This window comes from Rattus norvegicus, chromosome 2, assembly GCF_036323735.1.
Source record: "Rattus norvegicus strain BN/NHsdMcwi chromosome 2, GRCr8, whole genome shotgun sequence".
NCBI classification, from domain to species: Eukaryota; Metazoa; Chordata; class Mammalia; order Rodentia; family Muridae; genus Rattus; species Rattus norvegicus.
In genome coordinates this window covers 104,354,738-104,374,179 of record NC_086020.1, presented here as the reverse complement: position 1 = coordinate 104,374,179, position 19,442 = coordinate 104,354,738, and the positions used below count along the sequence as shown (strand labels likewise).

Sequence of the window (19,442 nt, the reverse complement as noted above, 5' to 3'; positions counted from 1 at the left end):
TCGGAGAGAGGGAGCAAGGAACTGGTAGAAACAGAGCCACATTCCTCCAGATAGACTAAGGACTTCTAGGGCGATAGGCTAAGAGACAAGCATATACTGAGAACTTCAAACATCCCTGATTGTCTAAAAACACCAGGACTCTCACAGACAAAATTACATACTGAAAAATGATGGAGATGGTGTTTCCTGCTTCTTCACACCCATCCTGGTGTGATAGGCACACCAAGAGTAGAAAGAATAAAACAATAAAAAAAAATCAATTGTGGAATGGCAAAATCCTGCCCAAAACACTTGCCCCGTGTGTCCTGCTTGTGTTATCTTATAGTTGTAGGCCTTTTGTTGTATTAAGGAAAAGCAGAAGGAAAAAAAATGAGATGGCTTGGAGAGTGCAGAAACTCCATGGATAAAGAACAGACAGAACATAGGTGTGAACTCTGCCACAAACCCACAGAATTAGTGTGGACAGGAGAAATCTTACTAAACATGTGCTTTGACAGCGTCTAGGCTGTGCGGCACTGAAGACCCCAGAGATCCGGGCTGTCTATTGTGTTGAGAGGAGGTCATAAGGGACAAATTCAGCCACAGCCAGCAGAAGCTGATGCCTCCTTTCCCAGTGAGCCAAAAGAATCATGGCTTAGTCTCAGGCACATTTGGCTAAATCTCAGAATAAATTGTCTTCAGGGTTTGACACCATTTCTAGGACACTAGTCTGAAGCAGTAGCAAAGATCCCCAACCTGCCATGCCCTGTTGATCCACATTTTCCACAGGTCCATCCAGGTTTTAAAGCAGCCTTCAAGTCCTTAAGGCTTTATTGAAACACCTTATGCATCTGTTTTCCTGAATGTGAGTCCATAGCACCCAGGGCTGGATCCCATCATGTAGACTGTAGCAGGTGTCCACTTGTCAAAATGCGTCCACTGCATAGTGTTTTATTACTCATTTCTTAAAATGGAATGTGCTTCGCTTTGTGAGTCATCTTTTTTTCTAGTCAAAGTTTTAGAGGGCATCAAATATGTATGAAAATTACCTTTAAAATAAGAATTGATCTGATGCCAAATGTATTCAGAGATTTTATACATTTGGAATCTCTCTCTCTCTGTCTCTCTCTCTGTCTTTCTCTCTCTCTCTCTCTCTCTCTCTCTCTCTCTCTCTCTCTCTCACACACACACACACACACACACACACACACACCAGACTGGTTTTTCAATTTGACCTGGCCATTGTGAGAAATTTTCCTTAGGAAATTCTGAAATATTTAACCTGGGGAGGTCTGTTTGCTTATGGTGCTGTTTTTCAAAAGAACACCAGCAAGCCATTTATTGCTTGGGGACAAAGGGTCAGCCACCTACTGGAAACTTACGGGAACCTTGCCAGTCAGCTGTTTTGCCACAAGAATCTAGTATAGATGGTTTTTGAACCAAACAAATTATTCAGATTTATTTTCAGTCCTTCTCAACGACAATGGCAACCTGCTCCTTTCTACTCATTACAGCAAATGGGGTTCTTTCCCAGCAGCCACATTTTCTCTTTTAACCTCTTTCCCCCTTTTAAAGGAAAGAACAAAAACAAAAATGAAACTAAATAACAACAACAACACGCTGATTCCTGTCATTTCTGGTAGACTCAGAATCAGAACTGAGTTTTTAATGGCAGATAATTTGTCTTTAGTGCCACTATAATTAGTTAATAGTACCATTCCGCTGGTGAGTTCAGAGTTCACTGATGTGGTTTGGTTTTATTTACCTTACCTTGGCTACTAAAGTCTCCAGATTAAAGCAGAGTTTTGAGTTCACTGGTTGAAATGCTTCATTTCATGTTCATTGCTCCATAACAAATCAATCATTGTACAGCGGCCTGAAGTAATAGCTACTTATAACTTCATAGTCTGATGAGTCATAAGTCTGACAGCTCATGTCTGTGCTCTGTGCCTTGGGCGTCGTGACACTGGAATCAACAGGGTAGCAGACTAATCACTCCCCTGAAGACTTGTGGAAAAATCTGCCTCCTGAACAAGTCAGGGATAGATACAATTCTGTGCCTTTAGTCTGTAGGACTGTTTGCTGGACGTCTCTCAGGAGGCTGCCTAGATGCTTCTCAACTTTTAACAACTTCAGCCAGCAACAGTACATGGACTCTTCCTTAATCTTAGACGTTTCTAATTTCTCTTCAGCAGCAGGAAGCCTCTCTGCTTGCTCAGCCCCACAGCAACTCATCTCTTCCACCCCTGTAAGGGATGTCTCATCCTACCCACAGAGTCTAGAGTTTTAGGCCAGAAAATTTTAGCAGGCCATTTCAGAACTACTTCCTTTAACATATAGAAATCACAGGAAAATGTCTAGCTACAGGCAGTTCAACTAACGGGCACATAGCACAAGCCTCAGTGAGTTAGACATCAAAAATAGCTTTGCTCTGCAAGCACAGCAGAGATGCAATGCTAATTGACCTTCCTCTTAGGCTGGGGAAATGGAATTTGTTGTAGCAAATGGAGCATGGGAAGCATGAAATGTTAAAGTTGTTTAGGTGCTTGTCTCTTACAAACCATTGTTTGTTATTTTTATTTAGCAGCCTCAGAGATGGGGCAGTGTTTACTGTCAGGATTGTGGGGAAAGTGGGTTTTTCCCGATAAAGTTAATGAAAAATTTATACTTCTTTAGAAGATTTGAAAAGGAAAAAAAATTGAGGCAGAATCTCATGGACTTCAGGTTTGACTCAACCGAATGAAGTTGAGGACAGGACTGCTCATAAGTACTGTTGAGGAGAAATGTTTTATTGTAGATATGAGGGAGAGAACATCCAGAAGCATCTGTAAGAGTCCTGACTGAGAGAAGAGAGGGGAGGAAAGTGAGAGAGGAAGAGAAGAGAGACAAGAGGACAAAGAGACCAAGAGCTAACCAAGCGAGGTCCAAGAGAACCAGGAAACATGGATGAAAAGACAGGGTTATATAGGAAAAAGAAGCTGAAGAATGGGAAATTAAGTGCCTTGGTTGGAGAGATTTAAGGTAGGGGGGATGGGATAAAAAGAGCAGAAAGGAATCATAGATACTGAGAGAGCCTGGATACCAGCTGTATACTCTGGTATGTTAATAGGCACCACATTAGCCATTCCTTCTGGGTTTCTTTGGGACCTGAAATCACCACACACCCTTTTAATACTTGTGAAATTATTTTTGAGGAACTGTTAAAATAACTAATTGGGAAGCCATTCAATTGAACCAGGTCTAGCAACCTGGGTACCTACATAAGCAAACCCAAGAAAAAAAGAAGTATCCAATACTTGGCAATGCAATATGAATTGCCACTTTCTATAGCTGTTCTGTGATAGCCATATGTGGCTTGTGGAGCCCAGGTTGAATGTACTTGGCAGTAAACAGTGAAGTGAGACATGGACCTAACCTATAACAAACTGCTGACATCTATCTAGAAAATTTCCACTTTAATTAATCAAATGTATTCTTCAACCTAGTCCTCTACCTGACACTTAAGTTGGCTCTTTCCGAATGTATTCTTCAAGTTGTTTATTTCTGCTTTGCTTGTCCATAACACAAGGAAGAGAACTACTCACTTCTGGTGCCGTTTCACCATGCATCATGTGCTGATAGAACAAAGAACGTAGAAAAAAGTTGTTACCACACTCCTCGGGGAAAGTTTAGCATAAGATGGGCAAAGTTATTGAAGATGTAGTTATTGTTTATATAGACGGGGAGCGAAGACTTACAGATTCTAAGATGCTGGTGAAGTCATCGGTGACTGTAGAGCAATGATTAAAAAGAAAGCTGAATGCAACTGAAAAACTGAATGTTTTCCTTCTGTATACCTTTGAGTGTCTCTACTACTAATAATAATAGGGTAAGCAAGCTTATCCTCCATGCCATTAGAAGATTTAAAACAAAGAAATCTCTCCCTGGAGTTCTTACCAACCCTCTTCATTCTTCTACTTCCTCATGCATAGCATTTACCACCTTGGAACATGGCCAGTACATTGCAGTTTATACTCAATGGACTGACTTGACTTTTTTTTTAAAATTCTATATAATGGCAGGGGTGGGTGGAGCAATGAGTACCATTGAGGTACATACTCAATCCAGTACTTTTTTTTTTTTTTTTGGTACAGTGTCTGACCTCTTTCCTTGGAAATACACAATATAGGTAATTCATATTGTACTTAAACAATGAACCACACATAATTAGGCTTCTCCAAAGAAACTGTAAAAAAATGAGACCAACTCTTGGGAAGAGAATACAACCTCAAAACCAAGTTTTAAAAATCACAAGTTCTACCTGTCTTTGTAATCAGTTATCAATTCAAAACTTTTTCTTATTATTACTAGGTTAATAAAGTAACAACCATATGTTATTATTAGCACTGCATTTTTCTTACCCTAAAAAATTTAAGCATCTATAAAATTCAACAAAATAGTGCATGCCCATCAATGATTCAGTGGTCACATAATTTGGCTCAAAAATAGAGCTGTCTTTTAAGAGATAGTCTTAGTAGCTGCTGCTCATTTCACTCATTTGAGTTCTCTTGTCATTCTCATACATTTGCTAATATAGTAAATGTTTGCTTTGAATGTCAAGTTTCCATTTGTTGGTAAATGTTTAGATCCCATTAGTAGTGATAGCCTTAGCTTAGAGAAACTTCAAGGAGGTTCTACTAGTCTCCTGTAGAAAGAATACTGCTTCATATAAAGCAACTAAAACACAAAGTTACATGATATTTTATCAGGACCTCATAATAAGAACATAACACTTCTTACACATGTTATGAGGGGAGCACTGAGCTAAGAGCTTTGTCTGATGTTTTAAAACAACCCTGTGTTTTATAACTGGGCTGTCTCATTTTATAGATAAGGACTCAGAAGCTGCAAGAGATTAGCATCACCCATTCACCATCCTGAATCACACAAAAAGTATTAGGCAGACTCATATTTCTTTAACTAGTATTTTATTTCTACATTTGATATTTTGAAGGATGAAAAATACCGTACTTTCACCATTAGGAACAAGGAATGATATGATACCATTTCATGTAGTAATTCTTTAAAGAACTGCATCCGGAGGCAGAACACATTTGGGAGATAAAGGAGTGAGTAACCATAACAATAGGAGAGAACAAGAATCCAACACTGCTCTCTCAGATGAGAGAAGAAATAGGACAACTTCACAATAGCAAATATTATTGCTAAGGAATAACACAAAGGAAACCAATGAGAGTATTGACTTTCAAGTCAACAGTTTGCATTTTCTATGTTTAAATTACTTCTTTTGTTGGCTTTGTTTTCTTATAACTTATAAATTTGGCCCATAAACAACAAAGAATAAAGACTTACGTGTCAACTGAAATAAGTTCCTTTTCTTCACTGCCAGAAGCATAGTCCCAAACTGCTTCAGTAATTCCGATGTAATAATGCTTTTCTCTTGTCCAAGCTAAGGAACTATGCAAAAATAAAAGTGCACTAAGCAGCAAAAACTTCATGTTTCTTCCTCTTGGAGCCCGCGATGCAATAAAGTGAAACCAGAAGCAAGCAATTTTATAAACAAGGCTTTATTTGCTTGATTGACACAATTTAATGTTGCACAAGAGTAAATAATTTCATTAAAGCAAATAGCGTTTTCCAGCTCAGATTGGTTCTGGTAAACCACGAAGGGGAAAAAAAGCAAAACAAAAACAGTCCCCCGTGGCCGGCCAGGGTTCTCTAACTACAAAAGAATGCCATCAGTTTGTGTTGGACATGCGCAGCACACAAACTCTGCATTTTCTCCCATTCACCCTGTGAATTCCAGGAGGGCACAGGACATCTCTAAATGCTCTCTTTGTTCTTCTAGCAATCCCAGGCACTACAGCACCTCCCTCAGAGCCAGTTTTTAAAAAGCCAAGATAAAATGAACCAAAACATGTCGTTGCTAACTATTTTAGAAAACTAACAAAAACTTACTTGTCATTTAAAGATAGGAAACATATTTTTCACATTGTAAAAGTAGTCAATAAAAATTTCATCTTGAAATTATTTTTCACTGTGTGTTATAGACATTTTACCAAGTTGTTATGGATTGCTAGGTAGAGATTAAAAGCAGAACATACCAGGAATTGATAATTTTGTTTGAATTATAAAAGAAATCAGTCATAAACCAAATAAGCTAGGCATGATGGTGTGTGCTTGTGGTCCCAGTTACTGGAGAAGCTGGCGCATGGCAATCTGTTCAGCCAAGGGTTTTAATACCAGTCTGTACAATGTAGTAATTCTCTCTCTCTCTCTCTCTCTCTCTCTCTCTCTCTCTCTCTCTCTCTCTGTGTGTGTGTGTGTGTGTGTGTGTGTGTGTGTGTGTATGTGTGTGTGTGAGAGAGAGGGGGGGGATTGAGTAAAGAAGGAAGAGGAGGAGACTAAGAGTAAGAATCAGTAGCAAGAAAGGGAAAGAGGTAGGAAAGAGAAAGAAAGGAAAAGAAAAACATATTAGCCACAAAGAAGCCTGTTTTCAAAGGCAAAGAATGATTTTACTCAACTGGAAAAAAAAACTCCATTTATTAACCTAGCATTTCCCTTTGTGTGTGAGAGCTTTAAAGTGAAAGACTTTTGCTTAGAACCCTGTTTAGCTGTGACATGTATCTAAATGTATGGCTTTTTTCCCCCTAAAGTCAAATGCAGTCCTGACGACAGCAGTTAGCATTTTGTGCAATAACGCTATTATTGTTATTATTGTTTTCTTCTAGGACACAGCATAGCATTAAAGCTATTTGCTGAAAGAGACTGGCATCAGAGCAGGTACCCTTACTTAACAAATACTGAATGAGCTCCATTCGTGTGCATTTCTGTCCTCAGTGGGCAAACAGCAGTGAATAAAATTCCATGTAGCATACATTCCATTTAGAAGAAACTAACACATGTTGGTTTCATGTTTATAAACATATGAAAAATGAAGAACACAATGTCAGTAATAAATTATACAGGGATAAATCAGGGAAGAAGTATAATGAGTACTAGAAAAAAATGGCAGGATAAAGTTCAAATCAGATGCTGTCAAAAATCTTAACCTTAGTGTAAGTTTCCTCATTCGTAAGGGTCAGCCTCAAAGGAATTATCCAGATCAATTGAAAAGATTTTGCAAGCTACTAACAACACAACAGCGTGTGTGTGTGTGTGTGTGTGTGTGTGTGTGTGTGTGTGTTTGTGTGTGCGTGTGTGTGTGTGTGTGTGTGTGTTGATGGGGTTGAACACAGGGATTTATGCATCCTTATGTATAACAAGCAAGTATACTACTACTGAGCTATCCTAGCTAGTAATAATCTTGACTACATGACTTGATACAGAAAACTGAATTATAGGAGGCAAGGTAGCCCAAGCCTCTTTCTGGAGTTTCCCTAAAAAACTTTTCCTTCATATGCACAAAGAGGACAAGAGTATGTCTGAAATTTTGTCCAGATTTCACTGGTCAAGCTCCAAGCTTTGTAAGAAACTTTTCCCCAAAAGGCCCTTTCAGATGATTTAGAAGGTGTCTTCTAACAGTTCATTCTCTAGAGAGGTATGCTTCTGACTGACATGAAGCCATTACTTTATCTTACTTGTCTACATGTTTAAATTTACTGTGGGTTTAAGAAGGCCAGAGCAGCCATCTCCACAGTGCCTAATCCATCAACTAATAAATAAATAGGATCATATAGGCTCCAGAGGAGCCCTATACCTATAGGACCCTTCACAGTGATGGTGGAATTAAATGATTAAACACTAACCCTAACCCTAGTTGGTTCTAGTGAGTCATACACACACACACACACACACACACACACACACACACACACACACACACACACACACACATATTAGGAGAAATCATTAAGCTTGAATTATTGTTCCATTTTATGTCGATTATTTTTCCCACTGATAGCATGTGGCTTGCTGTGTGGCAGAAAGTGGGGAGAATCGCATAAGCTTTAGGGCTACTTACATAAGAAGGAAAAGTTCTAAGCACCAGCTGTTTGCAGAGGCATTAAACACTATCACTCCCCAGAGCAGTTCCAGAGTTGATATGTAAAAGGAAACTTTGGATAATAGTGTAGTTGAGTTTTCTCTGCACTCAAAAAGTACAGCACAACAATATAGATCGAGCTGACCACAAATGTGAGCAGGAGTATAATAGGGAACTGAACAAACGCAGGACAAAGCAAAATCGGCATCCCAAGCCTCAGACATCAGGTGTGTAAGCTAACTGCTTGGTGATGTCAGTACAAGTTGTATGGCAAAAGTTTCAATCATTTCTCACAGGTTCTTTTTCATTGTCTTGAAGATTTGTGGACAGAGGGAGTCTCCTCTGTATTCAGCATCAAGATTCGAAGTTGATAATGGTTAAAACCAAGGGGGAAGACTCTCTTACCAATCCCCCTTTGGTTTGTTTCAGTCAGGCTGAAATTTCTCTGAGCCTCCAATATTTCTGTTCATATTTTTTGTGGGTCTAGTAAGAACTGTTAACCTCTGTGCCAAGAGAATTACTAAGTGACGAGTTAGCAGTAAGGGCTGTCCTTTGTTCTGACAGCAGGAGATTTAGTACAAAAGAACAGGGCATTTCTCCCAGAGCAGTCTCACCATCACCCTGCTGACTTTTACAGAGGAAGTTGTGCAACTCTGGAATTTTATCAGTGGTGGGCCACCTACAAAACTTTCATTATGGGTACACAATGTTAGCCCAGCACTGTGTGAGCACTGCCAAGATTTTCTGTTCCACTGACCGTTTCATGGCTATTTAGGGATGGAGTTCCCAGAAGACTCTTGATTGCTTCATACCCCTTTGAATGCCGAGTGATAGGTCATGGCCCTGTCTGTCCGTTCTGGCAAGCAAAGCCCTCACAGTGGAGAAGCAAAGTCTTGTTGGTGGCCAAAACTAACAGTACAATGTAAAACAAAAGGAGCCTTTTTATTTCTGAGTAGTAGAAGGGAATCAATTTATTTTTCATTTTCATTTTCTTATTACTTTGAACGATAAGACACAGTGAACAAAACTTCAAAGACCAAAGTGGGTGAGTTTGTGTTGTTGTCATGTTTGTTTTTTAAGACAGAGTCTCACTCACTCACAACCAGAGTCTCAGGTTGGTGTGGCACTCACTAGCTTTGAACTATTGTGAACCCTTCCTTCTCAATCTCCTAAGCACTGGGATTACAGGAAGGAGTGACTCTCTGACTAAAGACTTTTCTTGAGGTTAGGGGATGCGAGGCAGGTTCTTATTATGTAACTTTGGATGGCCTGGAAATTTCTGTATAGACTAGGCTGACCTCAAATTCATAACATTGTGTTTGCCTCCTCTGTCTCTGCCTCCCAGTTGATTGGAATACAAGCAGGAATGACCACTAATTATCCACTGACAAATAGAGTTTTTTTTTTTTTAAGAATAGAAATGGGTCCTTTAGACTTGGTTACCTCAAATGTCAGTGAAAAATATGAAATATTCTTGATCTCAACATATCTAACTCCATTTCTCTTGGCTTCTGCTCTATGATGGGATGATAAGATTCTCCAAAGTTCACAAAAATTGCTTCGTGCTAGAACTTAATTCGTTAAAAGAAATGCCAGAGCCCCTCAAGCTTTGAAGAGCTTATTGATGCTCACAGTTCCCCCCTTGAAACAAGAAGACAGAATGCTACACAGGGTCTTGCAGGGAAAGTCCTGAGGCTGATCAAAAGAAAGGAGTAGAGGTAAAGAGAAACATAGATCGCTGCCCTTTACTGGCAATACATAGGCAAACAGTTTAGGATTGGCTTGAAAAAAAAAAGTACATTTCATTGAAGGGCAGAGGTGCTGTCCATCTGTCTAGTATCTTGCCCTCTGATAAGTTTGGATGGAGAAAACAGTGTCTTAGCAATCAAACAGACCTTTAGGAGAATGTGAAAGGCCTATTTGCCAGGAAGTTCTTTATTAACCCTATGAGTTACCTTGCTTTGGAAAGGTTGTATTTCTCTGCTCCGAAAAGTCTTCCCTCCCCAAAATTTTATAGCACCATAAAATATGAAAATTATACAAACCAGTATATACTTCTTTTATTATTATTATTATTCTTTTCTTTATTTTACAATCCAGTTGTTGCCCCCCTCCCGGTCTGCCCTCCCGTAGTTCCTCATTCCATTTCTCCTCCTCTTTCTCCAAGAGGATGTCCCCCATATCCCTCTGAGGCCTCCCAACTCCCTAGGGCCTCAAGACTCTTGAGGATTAGGCGCTTCTTTTTTCACTGAGGTCAGACCAGGGAGTTCTCCAATGTATATGTGTTGGGGGCCTTGGGCCACCTCATGTATGCTGCCTGGTTGGTGGCTCAGTGTCTGAGAGATCTCAAGGGTTTAGGTTAGTTGAGACTGCTGATCTTCCTGTGGGGTTTCCCTGTTCCTCAGCTTCTCCCGTAATTCCCTAATTCAACCACAGGAGTCCCCGATTTTAGTCCAATGGTTGGGTATACATGTCTGCATCTGTCTCAGCATAGAAGTAATGTGTATCTGACTGTCCCCTTCATTGGATCAAACTTGTTTTGTATTAAATCATAAGTATTTGGACTAATATTTGACATATCAGTTTAATCAATACTGAAAAAAATGTTAACTACCATAATAGTCACTTTTCTTGAATTATCCCTATAAAGCTCTATGCCAAGAATCATATAAATTCTATCATCTAATCCTTATACAACTGTTTAGGTAAATATATTATTGCTATTGCCACTGTAATAAATTGCCATGCACTTAGTATTCTAATAACATAAATTTGCCTCATACTTTCATATGTCTGAAGCACAAATCACTGGGTGAAAATTGAGACTCAAGCAAGCTACATACCTTCTGTGGGGTTATGGCAAGAATCCGTCACTTTCTTGGTGGTCATGGACTCTAAGTTTGTGTCGTCCTTAAGTTTCTAAGTATGGAGCCATCCACTGGTGGGTTGTTCTCCTAACAAGAGCAATACCCTTAAAGAAAAGTTTTCTGTCACTCCTCTGAAGACATCAATTGTCCATAGTTCCTCAGTGTCTTGGTTACTGTTTTATTGTGGTGAAGAGATACCATGACCAAGGAAACGTATAAAATAAAATATGTAATTGGGGACTTACAGTTTTAGAGTGTCAGTCCAGTTCTTTCAAGGTGGAGAACATGGATGGTAGGCAGACAGTTTTGGCACTGGAACAGTAGCTAAGAGCTCACATCTGATCCAGAATTTTCAGGAAGAGAAAGGAAAATACAAAGAGAAACAGAGCTACTGGGGCTGGGTTGGGCTTTTGAAACCTTAAAGCCCACCACTACTGACAATCTCTTCCAACAAGGCCACACCTCCTAGTCCTTCCTACACAATCCACTAGGGACCACATATTCAAATACATAGGTCTCTGGGGCCATTCTCATTCAAATCACCATACTCAGGTGTAGGGCTTATAGCCGTCCCCACTCCATGCTAGAATGTTGAATGTCTTTGTCATTTGCAGGCAGTCATAGATGCTGTGAGATTCCGAATACAGTGGTTTTACCATGTCTGCAAGACACTGTTTCATTCCATTTCTTCGTGACTTTTGGCTTTATGAAGCTCTCCACTTCCTCTTTTATAGCTGTTTCTAAACCTTGGGTATGAGAGTACAGATGTTCAGTTTGTGGCCGAACAGACCACAGATAGTTCTGCATTAACAATCATGTACTACAAAAAAAAAAATTCTCTGACAATGTCAGGAAGCTTTTCTAATCTATGAGTAGTTAGATATGGGTACTATGTTCATTCAGTAAAATAATAGAAATAGGATAACCCCTGTGTCCTAGAGCTTCCTAGCCCTGATTTCATAATCAGACTTATAGTTCCTTTTGTGGAGAGGGTATTAAATCCAGCCGAAAGGTGGTTAGTCACCTCTATAATATTCATGTCATTATACACTAATAGCCATGGACATATCTTTCCATGGAATTCATTATTGCAATTCATGGTGTTCACAGACGAGTAATAATACTATTGATGTTTCCCCACACACACCCATGAACAGCACTTACCACTGCTGTCAAAGCTACCAAAGAGAGGAAGAACTTCCTGACAGTACTTGATTTCTCCATATCCTGTAACCATGTGTGTGATGTCTTATTATCTTACTAGTATTAAGGTCTTCCTATCACGTTCTGATAGTAACCTAGAGCAAGGGTAATAATCTATATTACTTTGGAGGTGTCTAGCACACCTTTAAATAACAACTTGAGGTGAGGTATACCACACCAGAAACTGGGTTTTTTATTTGACAACCTGTGAATTTTGAGCATAATTACTTGTGTAAACTAATGTCTCATTAAAATTTTATTGCTATGGAGAGACACCATCACCAAGGCAACTATTATAAAGAAAAACATTTAATCAGGGCTGGCTTACAGTTTTGGAGGTTTAGTCCATTACCATCAGAGCAAGAAGCAAGGCAGCATACAGGCAGACATGGTGCTAGACGAGCTGAGAGTCCTGTATCTTGATCTGAAGACAGCCAGGAGGAGACTATGTTTTTGTGCTGGCCAGAACCTAAGCATAGTACACCTTAAAGCTCAACTACCTAGTGACACACATCCTCCAGAAAGGCCACACCTCCTCACAGTGCCACTCCCTATGGTCAAACATTCGAACGCATGAAATCGATGGTGGGCATTCCCATTCAAAGTGCCACATTACACTTCCTTGTCCCCATGGGCTTGTAATAACATAATGTGAAAAAGCATTCAATCCAACTTCAAATGTCCCCATAACAGTCTATAATGGTCACAAACTTGTTTAAAGGTCTGAAGTTCAAAGTCTACTTTGATATTCATGAAATCTTTTAACTGCAATCCTTTGTAAAATCAAAATTAAAAAAATAGATTACATGCTGCCAACATAGGGTATCCAAAATGGAGGAAAGCGAGCGCAGCGAGATAATGCTTCACCGCAGAATGATGAAAACTCAGCTAGGAACACTGCAGTTCCATGTTTGACGTCATGATATTCTGTAGATGTTCAGTTCCTTTCAGCTTTGTTGACTGCACCACATCTCTTTCTCTTGGGCTGGTTACATTCCCTTTAGCAGCTTTCCTCTGCAGATATCACATGGCTTTGGCATTTCTAGCCTCTTGGGGTTTCCAAGGCAACCCAAACTTCGCTTTCACAGCTTCACACAATAGCCTGTCTGGGCTTCCATGTACTGACACCCCCGCCATATATGCCTGACCTCAATGACTTTCCGTAGTCATTGAGGAAGATTCCATAACCCCTTTCTGTAGGTTGATGTTTATATGCAGGTGAGGGCTGGCATGAGTTATGTCAAAGGCCGTCATTGAACAGGAAAAAGAAAGGTGGGGACAAAGTTTTTCTAAGGTGAGAGAGAAGAGGGAAAAGAAGGAAAAGAACCAAGGTGGAGGTAGGAAAGAAGAACCCAGATCCACATGTGGTCTTAAGTGCCCACAGGGATATTTCTTAAGGGATGGATTTCTATAGGTTAATTTATCTTATCTAGGTGGGCACTTTATATATTTATCATTTGGTTGTAAGTTTATTGTATAGACATATTGTGGATTGAGAATTTAACATATAAATCTGATTGCTAAATTACAGCTTATGGAGCCTTGACTTTAATGGGTTACTGGGAATTTATATTATAACTATACTATAACTACCAGGGGGCAGTTGCTGGGAGTGTGGGCAGAATCCACAATAGGCCAGTTGCTGCTGGACCTCTAGTGTCCTGATTTTACTGGGTAGCTGGGACTAGAGAGTTCCCGTTAGGCAGAGAGACAGTCAGGAGAGGGCAGCTACCAATGGGGGCCGAGAGACTGCCAGGGCTAGAGGATAGCTAGAGGTAATATGGCATGGTGCCACACTGGAACCAGCCACCGCTGAGAGGAAGTTACCCCACAGATGCCACTTGTGGCTAGTGCCACGGTGCCGGCACTAGCATGGGATAAAAGATTCCATTTTTTAATAATTACTGCAGCACCTTTCTTCTATCCTTGACTCTAAAGCCAAAACAATGTGGCCAAAGCTATCAAGTTTTGCTGCTTTCTGGGTCTGGGACATAGTCCTGTCTCACAGTGGCATACTCACCAGCTTTCTGTTTTCAGTGGCTTCCTTTATTGACTTAAGTTGGCCCTCCTAGAACTTGCCCTGTAGTCCAGGCTGCCCTTAACTGAGAGAGCTGCATGCCTTTGTCCCCTGACTGCTGGTATTAAAGGGGTGCACCACCAAGCCTGGACCTAAGCTGTTCTGTAACTACTTTTCACAATATGGAAGGTTATCAGGGTGGAGTCTTACCTTGAGGTCACTACTTCTTTTATTCCACTTCTTAATCTATTTATTCTCTTTAATATGAGACTTAGCTCCATTCCACTCTTTGATGCCCTCCTTTGCCTGAATCTGCACATTTTGTATTTTTTTTTCTTCCCCAATTTGCTTCTTTTCATCAAAACACCCTTTATAAAAGTCAACAATAGTAACCACACAACAGATTTTGCTAGGATGATTTTAGATTTCCTTTGATAATGCAATTAACCTAAATCTCTTCACTTTAGCTTTACAAAGATACTTCATACAAAGGAAAAAATCAGTCACATTCTTCACCAAAATATCACAGTAACAATCTCTAGGTATCATACTAAATTCTTCTCTGAATCCTCTTGAGTCAGACTCCCACAGTTCAAATCACACACAGTACCACTATCTTCCACATTCCTACTAGGATGGCCCGTGAAACTCTACATAAATCATCTAACTACTTTTGTAACCCAAAATCCCAAGGTCCACATTCCTGTAAACAAATGCATGCCTTTTGGTCAGCCGTATCACATCAATACCCCAACACCTGGTACCAACTTCTGCCTTAGTTAGGGTTTCCATTGCTGTGTGGAGACACCATACCACGGCAATTCTTATAAAGGGAAACATTTAATTGAAGCTGGCTTACAGTTTCAGAGGTTTAGTCCATTATCATCATGGCAAGACGCATGGTGGCAAGCAGCAGACATGCTGCGAGCGAAGAGCTGACAGTTCTAATCTTGATCCCCAGGCAGCAGAAGGAGACTGTTATACTGGGTATACCTTGAGCAGAAGAGACCTCAAAGTTAGCCTCCACAGTGACACATTTTCTCCAAAAAGGCTACACCTCCTAATATTTCCAAGCATTCAAACACATGAATTCATGGAGCCATTCTTATTCAGACCTCTACAAGAACTTTGGATTAGAAAATCAGTTGAATTCTTTAAGTGGGGTTTAATGGGCTTCCCCCAGTAGGACCATGAAAGACAGTGGTGCTGACAGTAATTTGAATTGTGAGGGCCTGGGTCAAGAGGTTTCAGAGGTTAAAACTGCTGGTATGTGGCATAGAAACTATTCTTGTGATATTATGGTGAAGAATGTGACTTTTTGTCCTTGTCTGAAAAGTCTGCCTGGGCTAAAGTCAAGAGTTTTGGATTAATTCTGTTAGCAGAAGAAATCTGAAAACAGATAATTATAGACTTTATTGTACGGTTATTAATTTCACTCTTATGAAGATCTATAATGAAAAGGAGCAAGCTGAGCAGAAAAAAATAGAATATTTACAATTTGAGAAGAAAAGGTGTACCAGGAAGTAAAATATAGTTGCATATTGTCTTCAAGGAGAAAAACAAATTAAAGAAATACCTGATGTTAAATGAATTAAATGGATTAAAGGAAGTGGTGATCTCAGAGCAAGATTCCACCCAGCTAAGCATCCAATTTGTGAAAGGGGACTAAGAAAAGCTCAGAGTCAGGCATTATGGATATGCCTTTAATCCCAGCACTCCAGAGGATCTCTAAGTTCAAGGCCAGCCTGATCTACAGAAGTGAGTTTTAAAACATCCAATCTTAGGCAGTGAAGAAAACCATTAAAACCAGAAAACAGGCAAAGATATAATTGAACAAGGGGGCCATAATCCAGCCCCAGAAAACAGTAGAACTTGGCAGCTTTGGTCACTTTGTTTTGGCTTTAGAGTTGTTATAGGGTCTGCCTATATCCAGCACAACTCAAACAACAGGTCAATACAGGAAACCAAAATGCATTATAGTCAAGACATTATTAATCCACCATGGATGCAGAACAGATTCAGGAGGTAAACTACAACCCTGAACCAAAACATTACAGAGCTTTTAAAATTGAAAACAACAAACATCTATGTCAAGTTACAATTACATTTTTCCACCAATCAGAATTCAGGGATAGGAAAATTTCCTAGGGACATTGCTTTATATGGTACTGTTGGGAGCAGAATAAAGGAACTTGTCTTAAGTACTGCCATTTTGATGTCAGACTCCAATTTACCTCCCTCTCTGAACAGCAGTATTTCCCAAAACATTCCGTTACCAATATCCTCTCTAAAAAACCATAGTTAACCCAAACATAATGCTTGTTCCTAACAACAGTAAGAACAAATGAATTTGATTGGTTGGGCAGAAACATTTACATTCAATGTCAGTTGACACTGATGGAACAGTTGGGAAAATTCTAATGCCTGAGTTCTGATTGGTAAAAATTATAACTGTAATGTGGCCCAGATGCATGTGGCTTTTGTGCTTACAAACCCTGCTTCTGCCCCTACTTGGTGCTGCCAGAAGAAACAAGGCTCCCGAGTACTTGTCTGGTGGTCCAGATTGATCAGTGACTCTGCTTATGGTGGGAATAATAAAAGATTTTGCTGTTTCACAAGCCCACAGGTATTTTGTCTTTCTTTCCCTGTGGAGCCCAGTGGACATAGTATGATACAATACCTATCCTGTTTGGTGTGTCATTGGTTTGCTCGTTCATGTCTCAACTTGCCAACCAGGATATCAGGTCTCTCTCTCTCTCTCTCTCTCTCTCTCTCTCTCTCTCTCTCTCTCTCTCCAAAGCAGGATGTCAGTTACTCAGGGAGTTCTTGGGAACTTAAACTTTATTTAAATTCTATCAAAATGGAAGTTTTACTCAATGGCTTCAGTTTGGTTTCTTCCCATAGAGTCAAGGATAGAAGAGAGGTGTTCTAGAATCTAAGGAAAGTCACTAAAGCCAGGTGTGTGGGCTGGGTGTCCCTTTCATATTGGCACCAGAGGCCATTGTGACACAAGCCTGGATTGTCTAGCAGACCCCAAGCACTGGGGTATATTCCAAAGACAACTGCTTACAGGAAGTAGAACTAGAGGAAATGTGTTGCAGTCAACAAAAGGAGTTGAAGATCTGAAGAACATTTTGACGTCAGACATGGGGATGCAGTGTTTGGAGTTTATCCAGCTGGTTTTCCTATTTGCTTTGGTCTGGTATTTTTTATTTTTAATATGTTTCTTTTGAGAACTGTAATATATATCCTATGTCATTGACTTTTGGAAGTATGTGATCTGCTTTTTCATTTTGACTTTTATCAGGAATTACAGTTAAGAGCTTGCAGGAATCTCAGAAGAAATTTTGAACTTTGGACTTTTAAGCAAGTCTGAGACTGTTAAAGACTGTGGGAATTTTTGAAGTTGTACTAAATGCATTTTGTGTTATGATATGTCTATAAGCCTATGAGGGGCAGGGAGTGGAAGGTAGTAGTTTGAATAAAGTGGTCTCCATAGATTCATGTGGAATGGCATTATTAGAAGGTGTTGTTGGAGTTGGCCTTATTGGAATAGGTATGGTGTTATGAGAGGAAGTGTATCACTGTAGGGATAGGCTATATATAGGATGTAGCTATGCTCAGTGTGGCACAGTCTCCTTCAGCTGTCTGTGGATCAAGATGAAGAACTCTCAGCTCCTTTTCCAGCCTGTATGCCACCATGCTTATTGCCATGATGTTAATGGACTGAATCTCTGAAACTATAACCTAGCCTCAATTAAATGTTTCCATTTATAAAATTTGTCACGACCATGGTGTCTCTTCAGAGCAATAAACCCTTAAGACAGGTTGATTGCTGCATGTAGACTTTTGCTACCTGACCTATGCTCCAGGAATGGTACATGCCACCAGCCCTTGCCCAGCTTCCTCTGAGTCCATAGATAAAACACACACACACACAGTTGTTTATTTTCAACTTACCTTCTTGGCACAATTTCTGGGCGCTACTATTTCCCACCTAGAAAATGTGCCCTTATCATTACTCTTAACTCCAAACCTCCTACCTGCCCTAAACTTTAGTGGCTAGTCCCATTTAGTCTCTGCTAAACATCTCTGACCTCTGGTCTATAACAGCAGCCACACCACACCACTCCTCACAATGCTGTCTGGCTTGTTCTTCTCCCTCCAAATCATGGCAAGCTCCCTTCTCCTCCCTTGCAACTCCCTTTTCCTCCAAAGACCTGGAAGATTTGCCTGAACCTTCTGCCCAGAAGTTGGTCCATGGCTTTCTTTACTGACAGATCAAGAACCAATTGGTGAACAGGACTTTAGCATCAAAACTGCCGCTACAATTGATAACCATTTTCAAGACACCAGCGAATATTCAGTAGATACCTAGACCCCACCACCACTGAGAAAAGGTGGCTTTTGGCAATGATCTGGGATACACCTGAAAACAAGGATAGAAACCTCAAAGGACTGCTCCATGGTGTCCAGGAGCTGCTGAGAGTAAAAGCACAGTACCATATCACATTGGGGTAGCTAAATTTAACCTCAAGGTGGAGAGACTTGCAGTGACATTGAGATGGGATTGAGATCTGGTGGCAGGAGGCTTTTGTACTATGCATAAGATCATTCTTTTTGACACCCGCGGATCCCGTCCGGCAGCAGCTCTCTGCTCCCAGACCCCGAGAGAGAGAGAGACCCAAACGCCTGGTCAGGTGGGCACTCCTGAGGCTGCAGAGCGGAAGAGACCACCAACACTGCTCACCCCTGCCCACATCCCTGGCCCAAGAGGAAACTGTATAAGGCCTCTGGGCTCCCGTGGGGGAGGGCCCAGGAGCGGCAGGAACCCTGCCTGAGACACCCCCGGAACCTGAAGGAAACAGACCGGATAAACAGTTCTCTGCACCCAAATCCCGTGGGAGGGAGAGCTAAACCTTCAGAGAGGCAGACAAGCCTGGGAAACCAGAAGAGACTGCTCTCTGCACACACATCTCGGACGCCAGAGGAAAAAGCCAAAGACCATCTGGAACCCTGGTGCACCGAAGGTCCCGGAAGGGGCGGCACAGGTCTTCCTGGTTGCTGCCGCTGCAGAGAGCCCGTGGGCAGCACCCCACGAGCGAACTTGAGCCTCGGGACCACAGGTAAGACCAAATTTTCTGCTGCAAGAAAGCTGCCTGGTGAACTCAAGACACAGGCCCACAGGAACAGCTGAAGACCTGTAGAGAGGAAAAACTACACGCCCGAAAGCAGAACACTCTGTCCCCATAACTGACTGAAAGAGAGGAAAACAGGTCTACAGCACTCCTGACACACAGGCTTATAGGACAGTCTAGCCACTGTCAGAAATAGTAGAACAAAGTAACACTAGAGATAATCTGATGGCGAGAGGCAAGCGCAGGAACCCAAG

General features: G+C 40.8%; 1 protein-coding gene across 4 annotated transcripts in view; it reads right to left on the bottom strand.

Annotated features, from left to right (window-relative positions):
- Cp (ceruloplasmin) overlaps positions 1-5,844 on the bottom strand; it is a 58,784-nt gene extending 52,940 nt beyond the window's left edge. For 2 of the 4 annotated variants that reach the window (XR_590972.4, XM_063281287.1), the window contains exon 1: positions 5,332-5,844. Coding sequence is in view for 3 of the 4 variants with exons in the window: in XM_063281287.1 (XP_063137357.1) it covers positions 5,332-5,477 (146 nt within the window). In the remaining variant the exon portion in view is untranslated. The remainder of the gene's footprint in view (positions 1-5,331) is intronic. The other 2 variants (NM_001270961.1, NM_012532.2) reach the window with 1 other exon arrangement.
- Positions 5,845-19,442: the final 13,598 nt, after the last annotated feature.